Source organism: Rhea americana, unplaced genomic scaffold (genome assembly GCF_003343005.1).
Source record: "Rhea americana isolate MKP2758 unplaced genomic scaffold, rheAme1 scaffold_150, whole genome shotgun sequence".
NCBI lineage: Eukaryota > Metazoa > Chordata > Aves > Rheiformes > Rheidae > Rhea > Rhea americana.
The window spans coordinates 197,798-213,589 of record NW_028185595.1 but is presented as its reverse complement, the minus strand read 5'-3'; the positions used below and the strand labels follow the sequence as shown (position 1 = coordinate 213,589).

At 44.1% G+C, this 15,792-nt stretch overlaps 1 protein-coding gene across 1 annotated transcript; it reads left to right on the top strand.

The window, feature by feature from the left end:
* The first annotated feature begins 1,118 nt into the window (after window positions 1-1,118).
* GABRP (gamma-aminobutyric acid type A receptor subunit pi) lies at window positions 1,119-15,689 on the top strand. Its single transcript, XM_085299570.1, has 9 exons — window positions 1,119-1,191; window positions 2,475-2,587; window positions 5,875-5,942; window positions 8,025-8,242; window positions 9,127-9,209; window positions 11,611-11,748; window positions 13,051-13,203; window positions 13,822-14,015; window positions 15,254-15,689. Exons 1-9 carry the CDS (start codon window positions 1,136-1,138, stop codon window positions 15,566-15,568), a joined length of 1,338 nt encoding a protein of 445 aa, XP_085155696.1. The 5' UTR covers window positions 1,119-1,135; the 3' UTR covers window positions 15,569-15,689.
* Window positions 15,690-15,792: the final 103 nt, after the last annotated feature.

Below are 15,792 nucleotides of genomic sequence, written 5' to 3'. Positions count from 1 at the left end.
GAAGTTGAGGCCTTAACTGCAGTGCATGAGGAGAAACACCATGAATCRGAATATGTGATCTTGCTTTCACCGGCGACTAAAGATTTGCATGGTTATTCCCAATTTATAACAATATAATAAAGAGAGAAGCTCGTATTATGGTGTCGCCTTGCCAATGCCTCTCTGAAAGCTCTGACACGCATGGAGGTATACTTAAATAGTTCAGTCAAGTAGGAAGGACGCTGTTGTGTTTCCAGCTCAAGCTGATGAGGGCCGAGTGATGAGGTCACCTTGGCTTCTGTAGTGCCGTTGTTCCGATCAGCCCGTTCCTACAGTGGCTCCCTGGCAGAGCCGGTTAGGTGTGTGGCCGTGACCGTCCACGCGCTTATGGAAAGGCATTTAATTGATCCACCACTGCAGCCAGGGAACATGATTTCAGGGCTGGGGTTAAAGCACTGTTACAGTTGATCATCGTGTCACCAACTTTTGAGGCAAACCCAGAGCTGTGGAAGTCTCAGGCCAAAAGCCAAGATTCAGTTCCACTCCCAGAAAAGTCAACGAAACCCATTTAAAGCAGGATGATTTCATCCTGTACCAAATGCCGAGTAACTTGCCAATGTTGCTATTAATAGCGCAGGTTTCTCCCAGGTACRAGCTAATGGAGCATGGAGCTACAGCAGGTCTGTTAGCTCTTTAGTGGAGCCCAGGGCTGAAAGATGCCGAACCTGTCTTTTGTGAGAAGGGTCTCGCATGACTTCAGAGTCCAATTACCTTTAGCAACTGCCTGAACGTTTTTCTGCTTAATAATCCTTTCCCCATGGTGTCATTCTCAACATCAGGTAACCACAATCTAATGCTGAAAGAAGAGAATGCCTTSAAGGACCTTAGGAACAAAATTGTCACTAATCTTTTGTCACTAATTGTCACTAGTCTTTTGTGTGGAAAGTGTTAAGGTATCACAGTGCTGAAAAATGACATAAGCTAGAAAGAAAGGGCAGTAGTTACTCTGTGCTGGGGGTGTTAAACATTGCACAGCATGTGGTTCTGACTCTGCAAGATTTCTTCTCTCTGTCCCTTTCCCTAAAAATATTTTTTCTTAAACTACATGATCTTATTTTTTCTGCTTTGCAGAAGAGCAGTAAAATAAACTCCAGAGATGTTCTGTAGATCTTTTTGTTTCTTCAGTCTGTGCCTTTTCCTTCCAACCAAAAGGTAAGTGGAGAGATTATTTTGTTTTATGGATGAATGTCTGAGCTATGTTTGGTACAAAGTATGGGGGCCAAAAGGAAATTATGCTTCCAGCTTTTCTCTCTTTCCAAAGCAAGCTGGTGCAGTAAGGGRTGAGACCAGGACAAGAGCAACCTACCTGGCTCTCTGTACATTGGCAGTGCAACCGCTTACCTCTGTTCAGGACCTGGTGCGCCTGTGATTTTTCACAGGAAAGTCCAAACTCTCGCGACTCTTAGCATCCTGTGCTTTGTCTGTGATGGAGTGATGGGATTGCTCCCACAGGGTTTCTGCTTCTGCTGAGCTTGTTTTGCTGGAAGGTTCTTTCTGGTGGACAACCTGCAGTAAAGCTCCAGGKGCTATTAACCTGGCTTTAAAAAGAACAGGAGAAAAACTTCACCAGAGCTTTGAGGAACTGAATTGCAGTTTCCTACTACACCCTTCAGCTGACCCGAGACTCTGGGAGAGGCAAAGGCAMTGCCTTCCACCTCCTTCATCCCTTTGCAGAGCGATAACAAACTCTAACCATCCCCTTGTTTACATTTTCATCAAGTGACTACCTGACCACATAGGGAATAGCACTGTAACACTTGTCTTTTTACAGTCCTCAAACCTCTCTCTCTAGCTGTCTATTTATGTGATGGTACAGATCCAAGAGGCTCACAGTGCCAGATATTAGCTTTATTGCCTATCCRTAAAATATTAGTTTTGACATTATAATAGCAGACTGACGTCAAATCCTCTGTATGGATGGCAGGCCGAGTTGCAGAGCTTTGTGGCTGGCTGTGAAGTGCTAACGGCTCTGCCTTTCCCATCCAGGGTCCTCGGAGGGCTTACCCCAACGCTGGCTGTGGGGCTGCTGTCTGACACTAACGGATGAGGAAGAAAGCTGGTTTAGGGGCTTAGTGCTCTGCGAGTAGGAACTCTTAGTAAGATCAGCCTCAGGCAATCATAAGGGGGAGACCGCAGGTTRTTAAGACTTGTGGTATATAGACCATGCCTGATTTGTTTAAGAATGTCCTGAAGTCCATCGTGTTGCAAACCTGTGGGYGATGTTTGAGGTCCTTTTCTGTTTTCCCACCCCTTTACAGCGCTCATTCAGCCAAGTTAAGCAATAGGAGTGAGTGCTAACAATTTATTTATTTTTAATAAGCATTTGATGCRGTTTGTTTGCTTGCTGGGCACGTGCTAGAGGCATGGCTGCAGCTGCCCACCAGCTGTGCCCAGCGTGCCCAGCCACGTGGGACAGCTCACGTTTGTGCTCCTAGGAGGGTCGCCGTGGCTCACCTGCCCGACATGCGCAGCAGCGACGCGACATCCCTCCCTGGATTCGAGAACCTCACCGTGGGATACAACAAATACCTCCGGCCCTACTTCGGCGGTACGTCAGCTGTACGCGTTTGACTGTGTGACGAAAGGCCTGGGAGGCTTGTGTGGAAGGGAGAGCCTGTTTCAAGCCTCCTTTAACATGTCCGGTTTAAAAGGTTATACCCCCTTCTAATTAGCTAGTAGCCAAAGCCTGCCCTCGTTTCTGTGCATCCAGTGCTTTCTTGCATAGTTGTGCACACGTGTGTGGGGCATTAGAGCACATCCATCTGTGAAGCTAAGAACAGGGAATTTATGGAAGTTCAACATGTCCATGAAAGATTTGGCAGAGCAGCTGGACCTAAACTAGCCCTGCCTGTCTATGCTTCTGTTTAGAGTCTGAACTGCACGGCAGTCTTGTTTATTTTTGCTCMTGTAGCTCTATTTAGGACATTGTGGCCATTCTCCTTGTCTGGTTGAACAGTTTCATCCCAGTGTCAAGAGTCTTATTTCCACTACAGCAGGCTGCAGCTTAGTTTTCAGGCAGTCTGTTTTTAGGATTTGCTCAACACACTTAGGGAGGTGCAGATGAATTCTCAGAGGAACTAGCTGCATCCAGAACTCTCCCACGACCCGGCCTATGAGTCCACGCTGGTCTGAGSACCAAGGCTGTCTGGAAATCCTACCTGCCATGTGGCAGATAACAACAGTTCCCTTCTAAGGAGGGCCAAAAACGGTTGTATCACAGGGGAATCATGAATTCCCATCGCTTGCTCGATGTCAAGCGTGGGAAGCATGAAGGTGGCCTGGGCCATTCAGGTCCAAGTGGAGAAGCTCTGGAAGATACTCTAAACCTGGGGCTCTGCCTCTGCCCCAGGATACCAGCTCAGCCACCCCAGGCATTCTCGCAGATAAGTCATGCGGACAATCGGCAAATTTAGTGATGAAGCTGCCCTTAAAATACAGTGTTACAAGCAGGGCAAGCTCAAAACCAAGAATTTTTTCTATGAAAAGTATTGACTTTTGGCATATGCTTTCATTGAGTGCTGGGACTTAAATAACTGACTAGATCTACTGTCAGGCATCTCCCACTTCCCACATGAGTCTGTAAGTACTCAGAGGAACAGGTTTCTCAATTACATTCAGGACCTGAAAAATACTGATTAAAGTTTCAATAAAAGCAATATTATGAAAATTTTGACAAATTTTACTTTTCTACCAGAACTCGTAACTGAAATACTGCTTGGTAGAAAAAATTTTCATCAGTCTTAGCTGGGACTTGCATGTTTCTTATTCTAGCTCCTGCAGACTGGCCTGGCACTTCTGTGAGTTGTTAGCTTTTTCCTCTTTTTTTCACTGTGGTGATAAATTTCTGGAGCAATAAGGAATTTAACAGATTGTCATGCCCAGGGTGTCTGATCTCATGCAGGAATATAAAGACTTCACTGAAACCTGTCATATAAATTAACAGATGCTTCTGAATTACACAACAGAGATTTAAATGCATCTCCACCAGCCTATGCCTCGYGTAGCCATAAATGAAAAATAAAATATCAGAACTCAAGTTTGACCTCCTCCAGAAGCCTAAGTCCTCAAAGATTTACCCAGTGGCCACTGATTTTAGTGGGTTTCAAGTGTCTAAATATGTGGGAAGACCTTGAAAACAAGATGGAAGGGCCTAAATGAGAATTTTGGATTTTGGAAGAGTATTTAAAAAAAAAAAAAAAAAAAAAAAAGGAAAGAAAGTAATCCAGAAGAAGTTTTAGCTATCGGGTTCCTCTGAACTTTCCCAAATGCTATTTAAAGACCTTGAGAAGGAGTTTCAGCAAGTCCCTTGAGGAGAGGCATTACTATGCTGATCACTTAAGCGGAGAGGGGCAAGTCTTAGAAGGTGCCAAGGCCTGGCAAGTCCTACTAACAGTAAAGGATCTGTGTGCATCAGTGCAGCAGCCCCATGGTCCAGGGGGCAGACTCCATTCTTTGGGCCCCAAATTCATACTGAAGCCATCTGGAGTTGGACCCGTTTGGGTCTTTCAGCTTTTATAATAATTACCCATATTTTTCAAAGATGCTTATTACCATCTTGCTGGACATGGTGAGCTTACTCTAGCTCTGAGCTTTGGCATTTCCTGGGGAGAAGCTGCCCTCTTGTGGTAAATTTTAAGAGTTAATGTTAGAAAAAAGCAGATCACTAGGATGTTTTCTTTTTTCCTTTTCCTTTTCCTTTTCCTTTTCCTTTTCCTTTTCCTTTTCCTTTTCCTTTTCCTAAAAGCAAAGGCTGTTGCACTTCTGTTTTGCAAGCTGTTTTCACTGCTGATCATCTTGACTGCATATCCATCTTTTTGACTTAGAGGCTCTCCGTGCCTCTTGATTTAATTAGAGAAGGTCATCTAAGACTCTTCAGTTACACTGGGGAGCAGTGTCACCCATTGTACATTGATTGCCACTGTCAAGAAGCACAGACACTTGTATCAAGGACAGATCATATTTAGCTGAGGGTAGCAGAGGTTGGAGGGGATCRGAGGAGGTCTCTTCTGTTCAAAGCAGAGTCAGCTGTGAGGTCAGACCACACTGCTCAGGGATTTTTCCAGTCAAATATYGGAAAACTCCAAAAATGGAGACCATATAACCTCTCTGGGCAACCTGCTCCACTGTTGGACTGTCCTCCTGAAGGAAAAGGCTCTCCTTTTCCTTGCATCCACTTGGAATATCTCGTTTTAACTTATCTCTGTTGTCTTATTATTCTGCCATGCACTGCCTGGCTCTGTCATCTTGATGACCTCACCCATGGCAGAGGCAGGCTGCTGTTGGGCCCCTCCTGGGGCCCTCTCTGCTCCAGGCTGAACAAGCCTGGCCCCTCAGCCTTTCATCAAGACAAGTGCCCCAGCCTCAACCATTCTGGTGGCCCTGTCCTGATTGTGCTCCAGTTTATCTGTCTTTCCTGTACTGGATGTCTCAAAATGGGGCAGAGAAGCTCAACATGGTCTAACAAGTGCTGAGCAGAGGGGTGCGATTGCTTACCCYGCTCTCCTGGCTGTGGTCATCCTCATTCAGCCCGTGCTGCTGGCCTTAGCTGCTAGGGYGTGCTCCTGGCCTCGTCTTCAGCTTGCTGCCTGCCATCACCCAATAAAGCAGTCTAGCCCCCCAGCAACAGAGCAAGCGAAAACTTGATTTTGTGTTATGAAGCCATGTGTGAGTCCCTGACATGTAGTCTAGCCCTCTGGGCTGCTGAAGTTTTAGAGATGGCATAATTGAGTATGGGGCAGCTGGGAGCTGTGACCATGCTATGTAAGATCCTCTGTGGTTATAGTGTTCCTTTTCCTCTTTCCTTCTCTCCACTTAAGCTTTTCTTCTCCTCCTCAGGAGAACCTGTTCAAATTGCAATGAGTCTGGACATCGCAAGTATTTCTAGTATATCTGAGAGTGACATGGTAAGTGGCTTCATTTTCATTTTATGAGAGAGCAGAATAGGATCTGCCTGAGAGCCTTGTTGTGTGTTCTTGTGTGTCAAGCACAGAAACTACCAACTCAGCTACAGCCTTCCTGTGGGGAAGCACGCTTTGCTTTCCTGAGGCTGCTGACCACTTCCAGAAGGAGAACAGGGCTTATTTATAGTTGTGGACTACTCAGGTGCCATGGTAACATGGGCTTGTAAGTAGAGATAGCTACAAAGGTCCTGCTGGTCAAAAAAGCCTCAGCATCTCCTGCAAATCAGGCCCTTTTGAAACGGAAGAGCTCCAAGGCATTCTTCACTGAGTGACCKTGCATACAATCCCGTGTGGTGGTGTTCCTTCTCCTTTTCCTTTTCCCCATGTAGTAACACTGAAGACATTGCCTATGTTTTTTTCTCAGGCAGAGCCTCAGAGACAAGGGGCTTTGTGCTGAGAAGGACACTTGGGAGCCGTATCAAGGGCGGGGTGTGTGTGTGTGTGTGTGTGTGTGTGTGTGTGTAAAAAAAAACACTATAGAGAGAACATTTTCCCACCTCTGGTTCCTTCCACTTCTGCTACCAGCTGAATTTCAAGTACCTCATTGCTGAAAATTCCTATTTCAGATTGACCAAAACTCTGAGCATCTTGGGTCAAATTCAACAAGTAGTTTCAGTCAAAAAAAGAGTAGGGAAATAGAAACAATTTTAACTCTTCATTTCAGTATTTTCAAGAAGAACTTTTTTTTTAATCCCGCAGACAAATTAAACAAGTCCACTAAATAAAATACGATAACAGTGCTAAAGCTCTTTGTTCTGGGGAAGGGGCAGATTGACCCCTCAGCTAGCAATCACTTATTCACCCCGCTCCCACTACAGGGCCTTCTAAAATAGCTCTGTGCTCTGGCACGATCCACCTAAATGCCTCTGATGTTGCAGAGGCTTACTCTATACCCGCAAAAACGCTTCAAGTCGACCAGCGTTTTTCACCTATTCCGCTGTTATCGTTCACTATATTGAAGGCGGTCACACTGCATCATTTCCATCCCTTTTTTTCCCCCTCTGTCGCAGTTTGAGAGTAAAATCTTAAAAGCTAAGAAACCATGATGCTATTATCTGATATTTACTTAGCAACTTCTCTATTAAAGCATTTTACAAATTGTAGATTGAATGAAATATGGCAGGCAGCCATAATTGGGGTAAAACATCAGCAGCTTAACGCTGTTCTGCAATTGCAAGTGTTAGTCTGTCCCTGATAGATGTTTTGAAGCTAAAAAGCATGACTGCTGCATTTACTACCTCTGTAAGGAAGAAAGCCAAGTAGTACAGCAGCGTCCTGCATCTGTCCAGAAGGTGTGCTGGATTTTGAAGACTTATCTTTAGAGCTGAGTGTTGTTTATTCTTTTATGATGGGGCAATAGGGAAATACTTCACGCACCCCAGGCAGTTTTTTGGCAGGCTAAATTCAAGCTAAGTTCCTTGTAATTGGCCTTGTATTAAAAACTCCTGTTATAGAAAATGCTGCAAGTGGTTGGTGTTTTCTTTTTCTTTTTTCTTTCTTTTCTTTTTTTTTCTTTTTTTTTTTTTTTAACCTTGGTAAAATAGTAAACAGATTACATTTACTTACCTTTTTTTTCTTTCCTCCAGAGTGCAGGTTTCTCACTTATATGGTACATGTATAACTTTCCAACTCTACAAGATGACTGATTTTTAATATCAGTGACTTGCTGACTGTCTTGAGTGTGCGCTACCCATCTGTTTTCTTACCTGTAAAATAGATGGAAAAAATACTAATTACAATACTTCCTCATGTCAACTTTAAACCTAAGTATTACAAGTATACTCTGTAGTCCTCAAAGAGGCTATCTTAGAGCATATATAAATGGGAAACACCATTTAATATAGTAAATAAAGCTGCAGTGAAAACCTATTGGCTTTACTGCATGCATTTGAAATCCTTCTGATGTGCTATTTAAATCCGAGGTTAAATAGGTATTTTGCCTCTTGTGGCATGCGGTATACTCAAGGCTAATGCCATTCAGGCCTTCTGGATATGCATCTTCACTGGTTTTCCTCTCTCCCCCAGGATTACACAGCCACCATCTATCTGCGGCAGCGCTGGACAGACCCCCGGTTGGTCTTTCATGGCAACAAGAGCTTCACGCTGGATGCTCGCCTGGTTGAACTGCTCTGGGTGCCTGACACGTACATCGTGGAGTCCAAAAGGTCCTTCCTGCATGACGTGACAGTGGGGAACCGCCTCATCAGACTGTTCTCTAATGGCACCATCCTGTATGCCTTAAGGTAACTCCACCTCTGGGTCCTGCTGCTGCTGCTGGCTCAGTATTGATGGTTTCCAGAATTATACTGGACTAGAGTGGATATAAAGTGCTACAGGTAATGAGTTTGGGGTCAACCAGGCAGCTCGGACATTGCTCTTCTGATATGTTACCCACAGTCCTGGGGCCTTTAGAAACTCCAGTTAGGAATCAGGATTCCCCATCATGGTATGTGCTGGAGAAACTATGTACGTAGGACAGTGCCTGCTCAGAAAGCACCCAAGTTTGCTGCTGCAGAGGACAAGACGGGTAGTCAGATGGACTACGGGGAAGAAAGGGGAGGGAAGATGTCATAGCAGTAACAGCTTAACAGATGGTGGAAAACTATTTGCTTATCCAGTGCCACAGTGCCATGATTCCTGCTGTTTAGCGAAAGGCCTATTTTGTAARTGTTACTGCCAGAATGTGCGCTGTGACTGTGCTGGCAAGTCTGGGGACATTACCTCTTCTCCGCTCAGAGTAACTGTGAGTGTCCCGGTTACCTCAAGTGCAAAGGAAGGTTGCTACAAGCTACCTCATTTACCCTCCAAGTTGGAGCAGGCCACAGCATGTGCGTGGACAGTTACTCTGCCCCAGTAGACAAGTGGTAATTTCTTAAGCGGTGTAAACTCTAGCAGTTGAAAACGTGTGAATCTGCCTTAAATCTCCAGCACATTTCCAACCATTCCTCTTCAGGTTACATTTTCATCASTGTGGCTGCAGAGAATGTATTCCCCTAAAGAGGGGATCTCTTATATCAGCCCATTTATTTTATAAGTCAAATTATCTGAATAACACAGCTATGAAAAGTAGAGATACTCCATTACATTTTTTTTTTTTCAAACTTTGGAGTTTTTTCTCCTCATACAGAATTACTACTACCGTTGCTTGTAACATGGACCTGTCAAAATATCCCATGGACACACAAACGTGCAGACTGCAGCTAGAAAGCTGTAAGTATAATATTCTAGAGAAACCTGACTTTGCTTGAGATTTGTTTATTCTTATGTAAATGAGTGTCTGGAATGTTTGGATTGACCACAGGGGCCTCCGAAATAGGCTTTTGTTCCTGCAAATACTATTTTCCAAAAGAAAACAGCTTTCCCTCACTGTGCTTCAAACGCTTATGCTCCAGCCTATGGCTTAGAGGATTCCTGTCACTGTGCAATTTATACAGAAGTAGAGTGGTAATAAATCGTATCCTTGTTGAGGAGTGGGTAGATAGTTTGCTCTTGCACATAAAGGATTAAGTAACAAGCATTAACTCCCCTTTGTACATACCACTTCATCAAAACCAGCCTGTGGGATCAGTGCATGGAGTGGGGTGCAGAAGGGAACAACCTTTCACATTTTTACATATTTAACACTTGTTGCACAGTATCCAGCCACTGGCTGTACAAGCATGAACAAGACAGTGTGAAGAGTTATTCTTACTACAAGAGGAATTGAATATGCCTGTGAAATTGGTGAACTTTTCTATGATATAAGCTTTTCTATGATGGCCCTCTGTYACACTAACGCAGATGATGGGATGCGCAACAGAAATTCATGAGGAGCCTTAGSCTTGGAAATCTCAAAAAGGAAATGTGAGCCCTGCTCTCAATTCAGCTAAAAGTTCAACTGTGGCAAAACTCTCTAAGAAGTGGTAACAGGTAAATGCAAGGACTCCAGGAAAATGTAGGAAACCAAAGGGACTCTACACAGGAGCTYAGCAAGAACACTGCTGCTGGCCTTGTAAGCTTATCTGTGGAGCTCCAGAACAAGGAAGCAACCGTCTCCCATTTCACATCACAAAAGGAAACATCTAAAATTCAATTTTGAATAGACTGGATTTCAACTTCTGAGGTTGCAGCATGAAGCACCTACAGAAACATACTATTTGCACATTAAAATCCTATTAGTTCACTTTGATTAACTTTACTGCAAAGAATAGCTCCTGAAATAATAATGATTGGCTTCTTCTGCTAAAGTATAACTTTGCAGTTGGCCTGTTTTAAGTGATTGGATCCTACATCATGCTCAGTTGCTGCATAATTCCAGCAAAATTACATGCACATTGCTCACTGGAGATTTCATTAGGATAAGTGCCCAGAAATAATGCTATTTAAATACATGCCAGATGAATTAACAACAATCTATCATTTACTATAAATACTTCCTGAGTCACCACAATTTAGAAAACTGTCTAGAAACTTTGAAGGGTCACTTGCTTCAGATTCTACATAGGGATTCAGATCCTGGACATGTAATTTAGGAGTTCATCAAACYTGAGCTCTGGTAATTTGTGTCTAATAAGAAAACACGATTAGACCAAAATAGAGCAACTGTGTCCAGTGCCTTCTACCAGGATAAATAGGTTATTATCAGTGTAAGAGTGTCTCTACTCATTTTCTCAAAAAAAGGCACTTAATAAAAGAATCAGATTAGTGAGATTGATGGGCTAGTTTCATAAATTAAGTGAATGGCTCACTGGTGACTGAACAGAAGCTTTAGGGTATCTCTCAAGTCTAACCTGAGGTCATGCTATGTCATCATTTGCATTCCTGGAGGCAATTATTCAGCCACCAGCAATGGGACTTGCTGCTGCTGCTGGAACTCTTGATCTCATCTGTCCCAGTGTTTTGGGGCAGCAGTTCAATGTTATCTAAACATGGGATGCATGTTACTTGTCCTCAGTAACTAAAGCCTTCAGGAACAGGGGGAATGATTTGTGGAGAAAGCTGCTTTTAGGAGCCAGCACTCTGCACAATCCATGCGCATGCAGAATAGCCTGGTTTGTACCTGCAGAGCAGTCTCAGCTCCAAGCTCTTCCCCAGCTGAACCCCCAAACCTCTTTTTTGGTATTTCAGAACATTTGCATAATTGGTCCRGTGAAATGTGCTGCTTCTCTCTAGTAGGGGGCTCACAGGGATCTGGATTTTTCTTTTTRACTACTGTTCTTCCTGCTCTCCCTCTCATGGCTGAAGAAACTATGCTGCAGGGTTGCTCATTTCAGTGGTTTTCTTGACCTACCACATGTAATCAAACTGGGAATGGCAAGAATATTATCTTTGAAGATGTTAAAATATTTTTAAATTGAAATGGCCCATGCAAATAATCAGAACAGATTCTCTGTGGCATTGCAGACTCTTCACAGTGGTGCGTGTTTCTATTCAAATGCGAACCATCAGACTAAAAATACAGTCATGGAAGAGTAGCCAGCTTCCACCAACAGCCCAGACCAGTGAAAGGGGCTTTGTCGAGGCTGCGATGACTGCACGGCGCTGCTGCTGCGCCCGCCCAGAGGGGAGGCAAGGCTGCAGCGGCGCGTTAGCTGGGCCACCGCGGTAACCCGGTTCTTTGTGTTCTCCGTAGGGGGGTACGACGAAAAYGATGTGACGTTCACGTGGCTGAGAGGGAACGACTCCGTCCACGGCATAGAAAAGCTGCGCCTCTCTCAGTACACGGTGGAGCGTTACTACACCCTCGTCTCCAAGTCGCAGCAGGAAACAGGTGAAGCGGTGACCGCGAATCGCGCGCGAGAGCGCTCTCAAGCGCTTCCCTTCCGCGGGGCTGCACCCTCGCGCTCGAGAACCTCTGAAGACCTTAGTGAATCTTGATCTTGGGAAAAGAGATAGAAGATGGTGAAACCCAATCAGTTGTAATCAAGATATTATGGAAGACAGAAATCCATGGAAAGATGGATTTTTAATATACTACGTTCACTTGATGTATTTTCTTCTTTCAGTTCTCCATTTCTTTCCTTCTCCACACACACCTGAATAAACCCTCTTCCTTTCTCCCGGGTCTGCAGGCTATAAACACTGCAGGGAGCCAACCCAGCCATGTTTATAATAACTAGGAGCAAAATTAACTTTTTTAATACATTTTTGTTTCTAAATGACAATTCTACAGTGTTTTGATTGAATAATCTTTGTACATCAGAATTCAATGTCTCTTTCATCATCAGTGTAAAAATTCTTCTGTCCTGTCACAGACGCTGTATAAGGGGACAAAACTTCCTTAGAATGACCAGGTTTTAAAAATAAACAATGTTTTGTTGTTTATTATAGTATACCCAGCACAGAAACAACAAGGGTTTTGTTTTTACATTTCAAAGGGACCTATTGTTTAAACACCACAAATGTCTCCTGAAAATACTTGTAATCCAACCCCAGAGCTCATATGTCAGTATTACGACAAACTGATTTAAAAAATAGATTAATCTGACTTAATATTTTTAAGCACAGAGACTCAGTTATGAAAGACCACAGATTTCTAATGAATATATTGGGTCTGAATTGCTGTGATGGTAAGAAAGCGGGATGCTTTGGGATATAAGCCAGAGCCTGCTGAAATCACGAGRAAATCTTTTGTTTATCTTTCGGCCATCAGATAAGACTGAACTTGGCAATGCCCATTCAAAGTGCTTCTTGGGAAAAATATGCTGTGCTGAGTATCTGGGAACAGATGAAGGCTTCAGCCCTTCTGCACTGTGAGCTAAGACCCTGCAATAATACATTTCCACTGTGGAGTAAGTTCAGGAGCCTCTTGAAAGCCACAGATTGTTGTAGGTATCTTCTGCCAAATTGAATCTCCTTGCTTACCAGTGCTGTGTGTATTTGGTCTTTTATCTAAGGTATGTTGGGTAAGACCTCTTAGGCAAGGAGTCAAGCTTGTATACATAATGCATCTCCCACGATTTCAGTGAAGCTTTACTGATATACATCATCTGGAAGGTTTGGGGTGTCTGAATTTCAGTTAAATGGGCCTCAGGAGTCCTGTATTYACTGTGTTTCTTCCTTTCATGAACAGGCAGTTACCCACGACTGATACTGCAGTTTGAGCTGAGAAGGAATGTCCTTTACTTCATTTTGGAGACCTATGTTCCCTCCACTCTGCTTGTCATGTTGTCCTGGGTTTCTTTTTGGATCACGCTGGATTCAGTCCCTGCAAGAACCTGCATTGGTGAGTTATTGCCTACAAAGGGAGAAGATTTAAGAAAGCAGAGGAGCCTCCGATGGTTGGGGAAATKATAATTTTTTTCATCTCTCTGCTCTATAGTGATGTTTAAGATGGTCTGCTCACATTCTGCTTTTATTTGTGGTAAGGAGCTGCATTAGAAATACAAAGAACTGGGGGAGGGGGGGGATGCTGTGGTTGGCACATCTCCCCACCTGCAGAGCTGTGTATGGTTAAGGCTCCTGGCGGGTTCATGGGAGAGGACAGAGCACCCGTTCTCTATCACAAACTTGTGGAGRGTTGGGCTTCTTTACTGAAGGCAAAAAAATAATAGAGCCCCTTGCCTATTTGAGTCAGGATGCTAAAGGAGGGGAAAGCATGTGTCAAGGCTCAGCTTCCTACAGTCCAGCATTTCTGGGGTTGCTCTTCTCAGGAGACTTCCATCTGTGCCAAGGGGGTAGGTAGCGCTACAAGAGCGATTCAGCTGATGGRTGTTTTGAATTTGGGAGAAGGTGCTGTGCTCTTCTTGGCTAGCTATAGGGGCTGGCACCACATGCAAAAGGGTAGGCCAAACCTTTTCCAAAGTGTCCACAAGTGAAAGACTCTCCTTTTCTGCTTTCCAAGGGGTAACGACGGTGCTTTCCATGACAACTCTAATGATTGGCTCACGGAGTTCGCTTTCAAAAACCAACTGTTTTATTAAGGCCATTGACGTTTATCTCGGTATCTGCTTCAGCTTCATCTTCGGTGCCCTTGTGGAATATGCAGTGGCTCATTACAGCTCATCACAAAAATGTGCAGCTAAAGCAGCTCAAGAGGTAAGGCCTGGTCTGCCTTAACGAGCATAGTTAGCTTAGATCAACAGTAATTAGTCCTCCATTAGGGTGGCCTTCCTGTTATGGGTACGGTAATAGCTGCTGCTTCTAACTGTCCATAAATCTAGTTTTGTGTGTAACAAATATAGTATTGTTAGTYATGAATAATGCTAGACTTCTGGGTCTCTGACTCTGGCCAAAGGATTAACAGCCTTAAATGTTAGTCATGCMAGCTTCAAGACCACATTGAGCAAGGGACTTTAGCTGACCACTAGAATAAGGTCCGTAGCCTCGAGCTGAGCTCCTGTCTGATGCRTGAGAGCATGAAGCCCCTCAGAACATGAATTCAGAACAGGCCACGTGTCCTGCGGGAGCAGCCCTGGCCACACCATCAGTGAACATACTGGGGAACAGAGGAATCACTCTCCAGGTTCAGGGGTACAGGAAAGGTAACCTTTGCTCCACGTGGGGTTTTGAGTAGTTAGGCAGTTTGTTTGTTCTTTCCCAAAACAAGATGTGGGCAGCTGTTCCTCTCCAAATGCAGTCAAAGGGAGCGCTGGTATAACACGTATCTCTTCTATGCAATAAATCTCTGACTAGGACACTTAACTGGAAGGTAATTTCCTCTGCTAGTGGAAGGCTGAACCCTTATTTCTCCCTTTCCAGAAGGCGGTGCTAATGGCCAGTTCATATTGTATTCTCTGGGGGCTTTATAGAGGGTAAATTGTTGAAACTGCTCTCCTTTAGTGGGAGCAAGTAAATATTCAAGCATGCCTATAGCCCAGCAGTCACAGATGGTCCAAAACTGTCAGGRAGAAAAGAGGTTTCCCACATCATCTGAGAGTTCACTAGCCATTAAGTACTGTGCAGAAGGTCCCCCAGTGTTAATATTTTGCAGTAGTGATCTGCTTTACGTGCTCTCAGCACAGCTCTAAGAGCAGATTTGACCCCCAGTGAAAAGGGGGAATATCTTAGATGTTGGGTTGCTCAGCGACACCAAGAGCAAGACTTGCTCCAAGAACTTGAGATCTCGCTAGAAATATAGTGGAAATGTAGGCCTACCTGGGACTTCAGGCACTTATAGGGAGCAGCTGAAAATCAGGTTTAAATACTAAGTTTTCAGTGGACAGGGATGAAACTGTGTGCTTGTATCCATACCCTTATGTCTCTCTGTGGACCAAGCGATTTTCCTCTATGGGAGAAACCAGCCCCCAAACTAACTGTATACTGTTGTTTCCTAGGGGCCTGCAAATGAACTTACTAAAGAAATGGAAGAAGTCAACATCAGCAACATCCTCAGCAGCTCCATTGCCAGCTATAAACGGAAAATCAGCTTTACAAGCATTGAGATTTCCAGTGATAATGTCAACTGCAGTGACCTGACCATGAAAACTCACGAGAAAATCAAATTTGTCTTGAGAAACAAAATGCACAGGATTATCAGTTATTTCACAATTCAGAATCCCAGCAATGTAGACCACTACTCTAAATTGCTTTTCCCTTTGTTCTTCATGTTGGTCAATGTGTTTTACTGGGCTTATTACCTGTATTTTTAGAAGGAGGTCAGACRGTTCTCCCACTTCTGTGGAACAAGTGGGCATCTAGGTATCTAACCTCAGYGAATCCAACATGAACAAAATGCTCTGTTGTGTTTCCTGGGATGTGGAGCAGAAGAGCGTGGGTATGTGAGATGCAAAACCCTGGTATTTCAGCAGCAGTGACAGTGACCCTGGGCTCTTGGCTGCCTAGCTGAGTCGCTGTGCTGGATGCCTATGCTTGT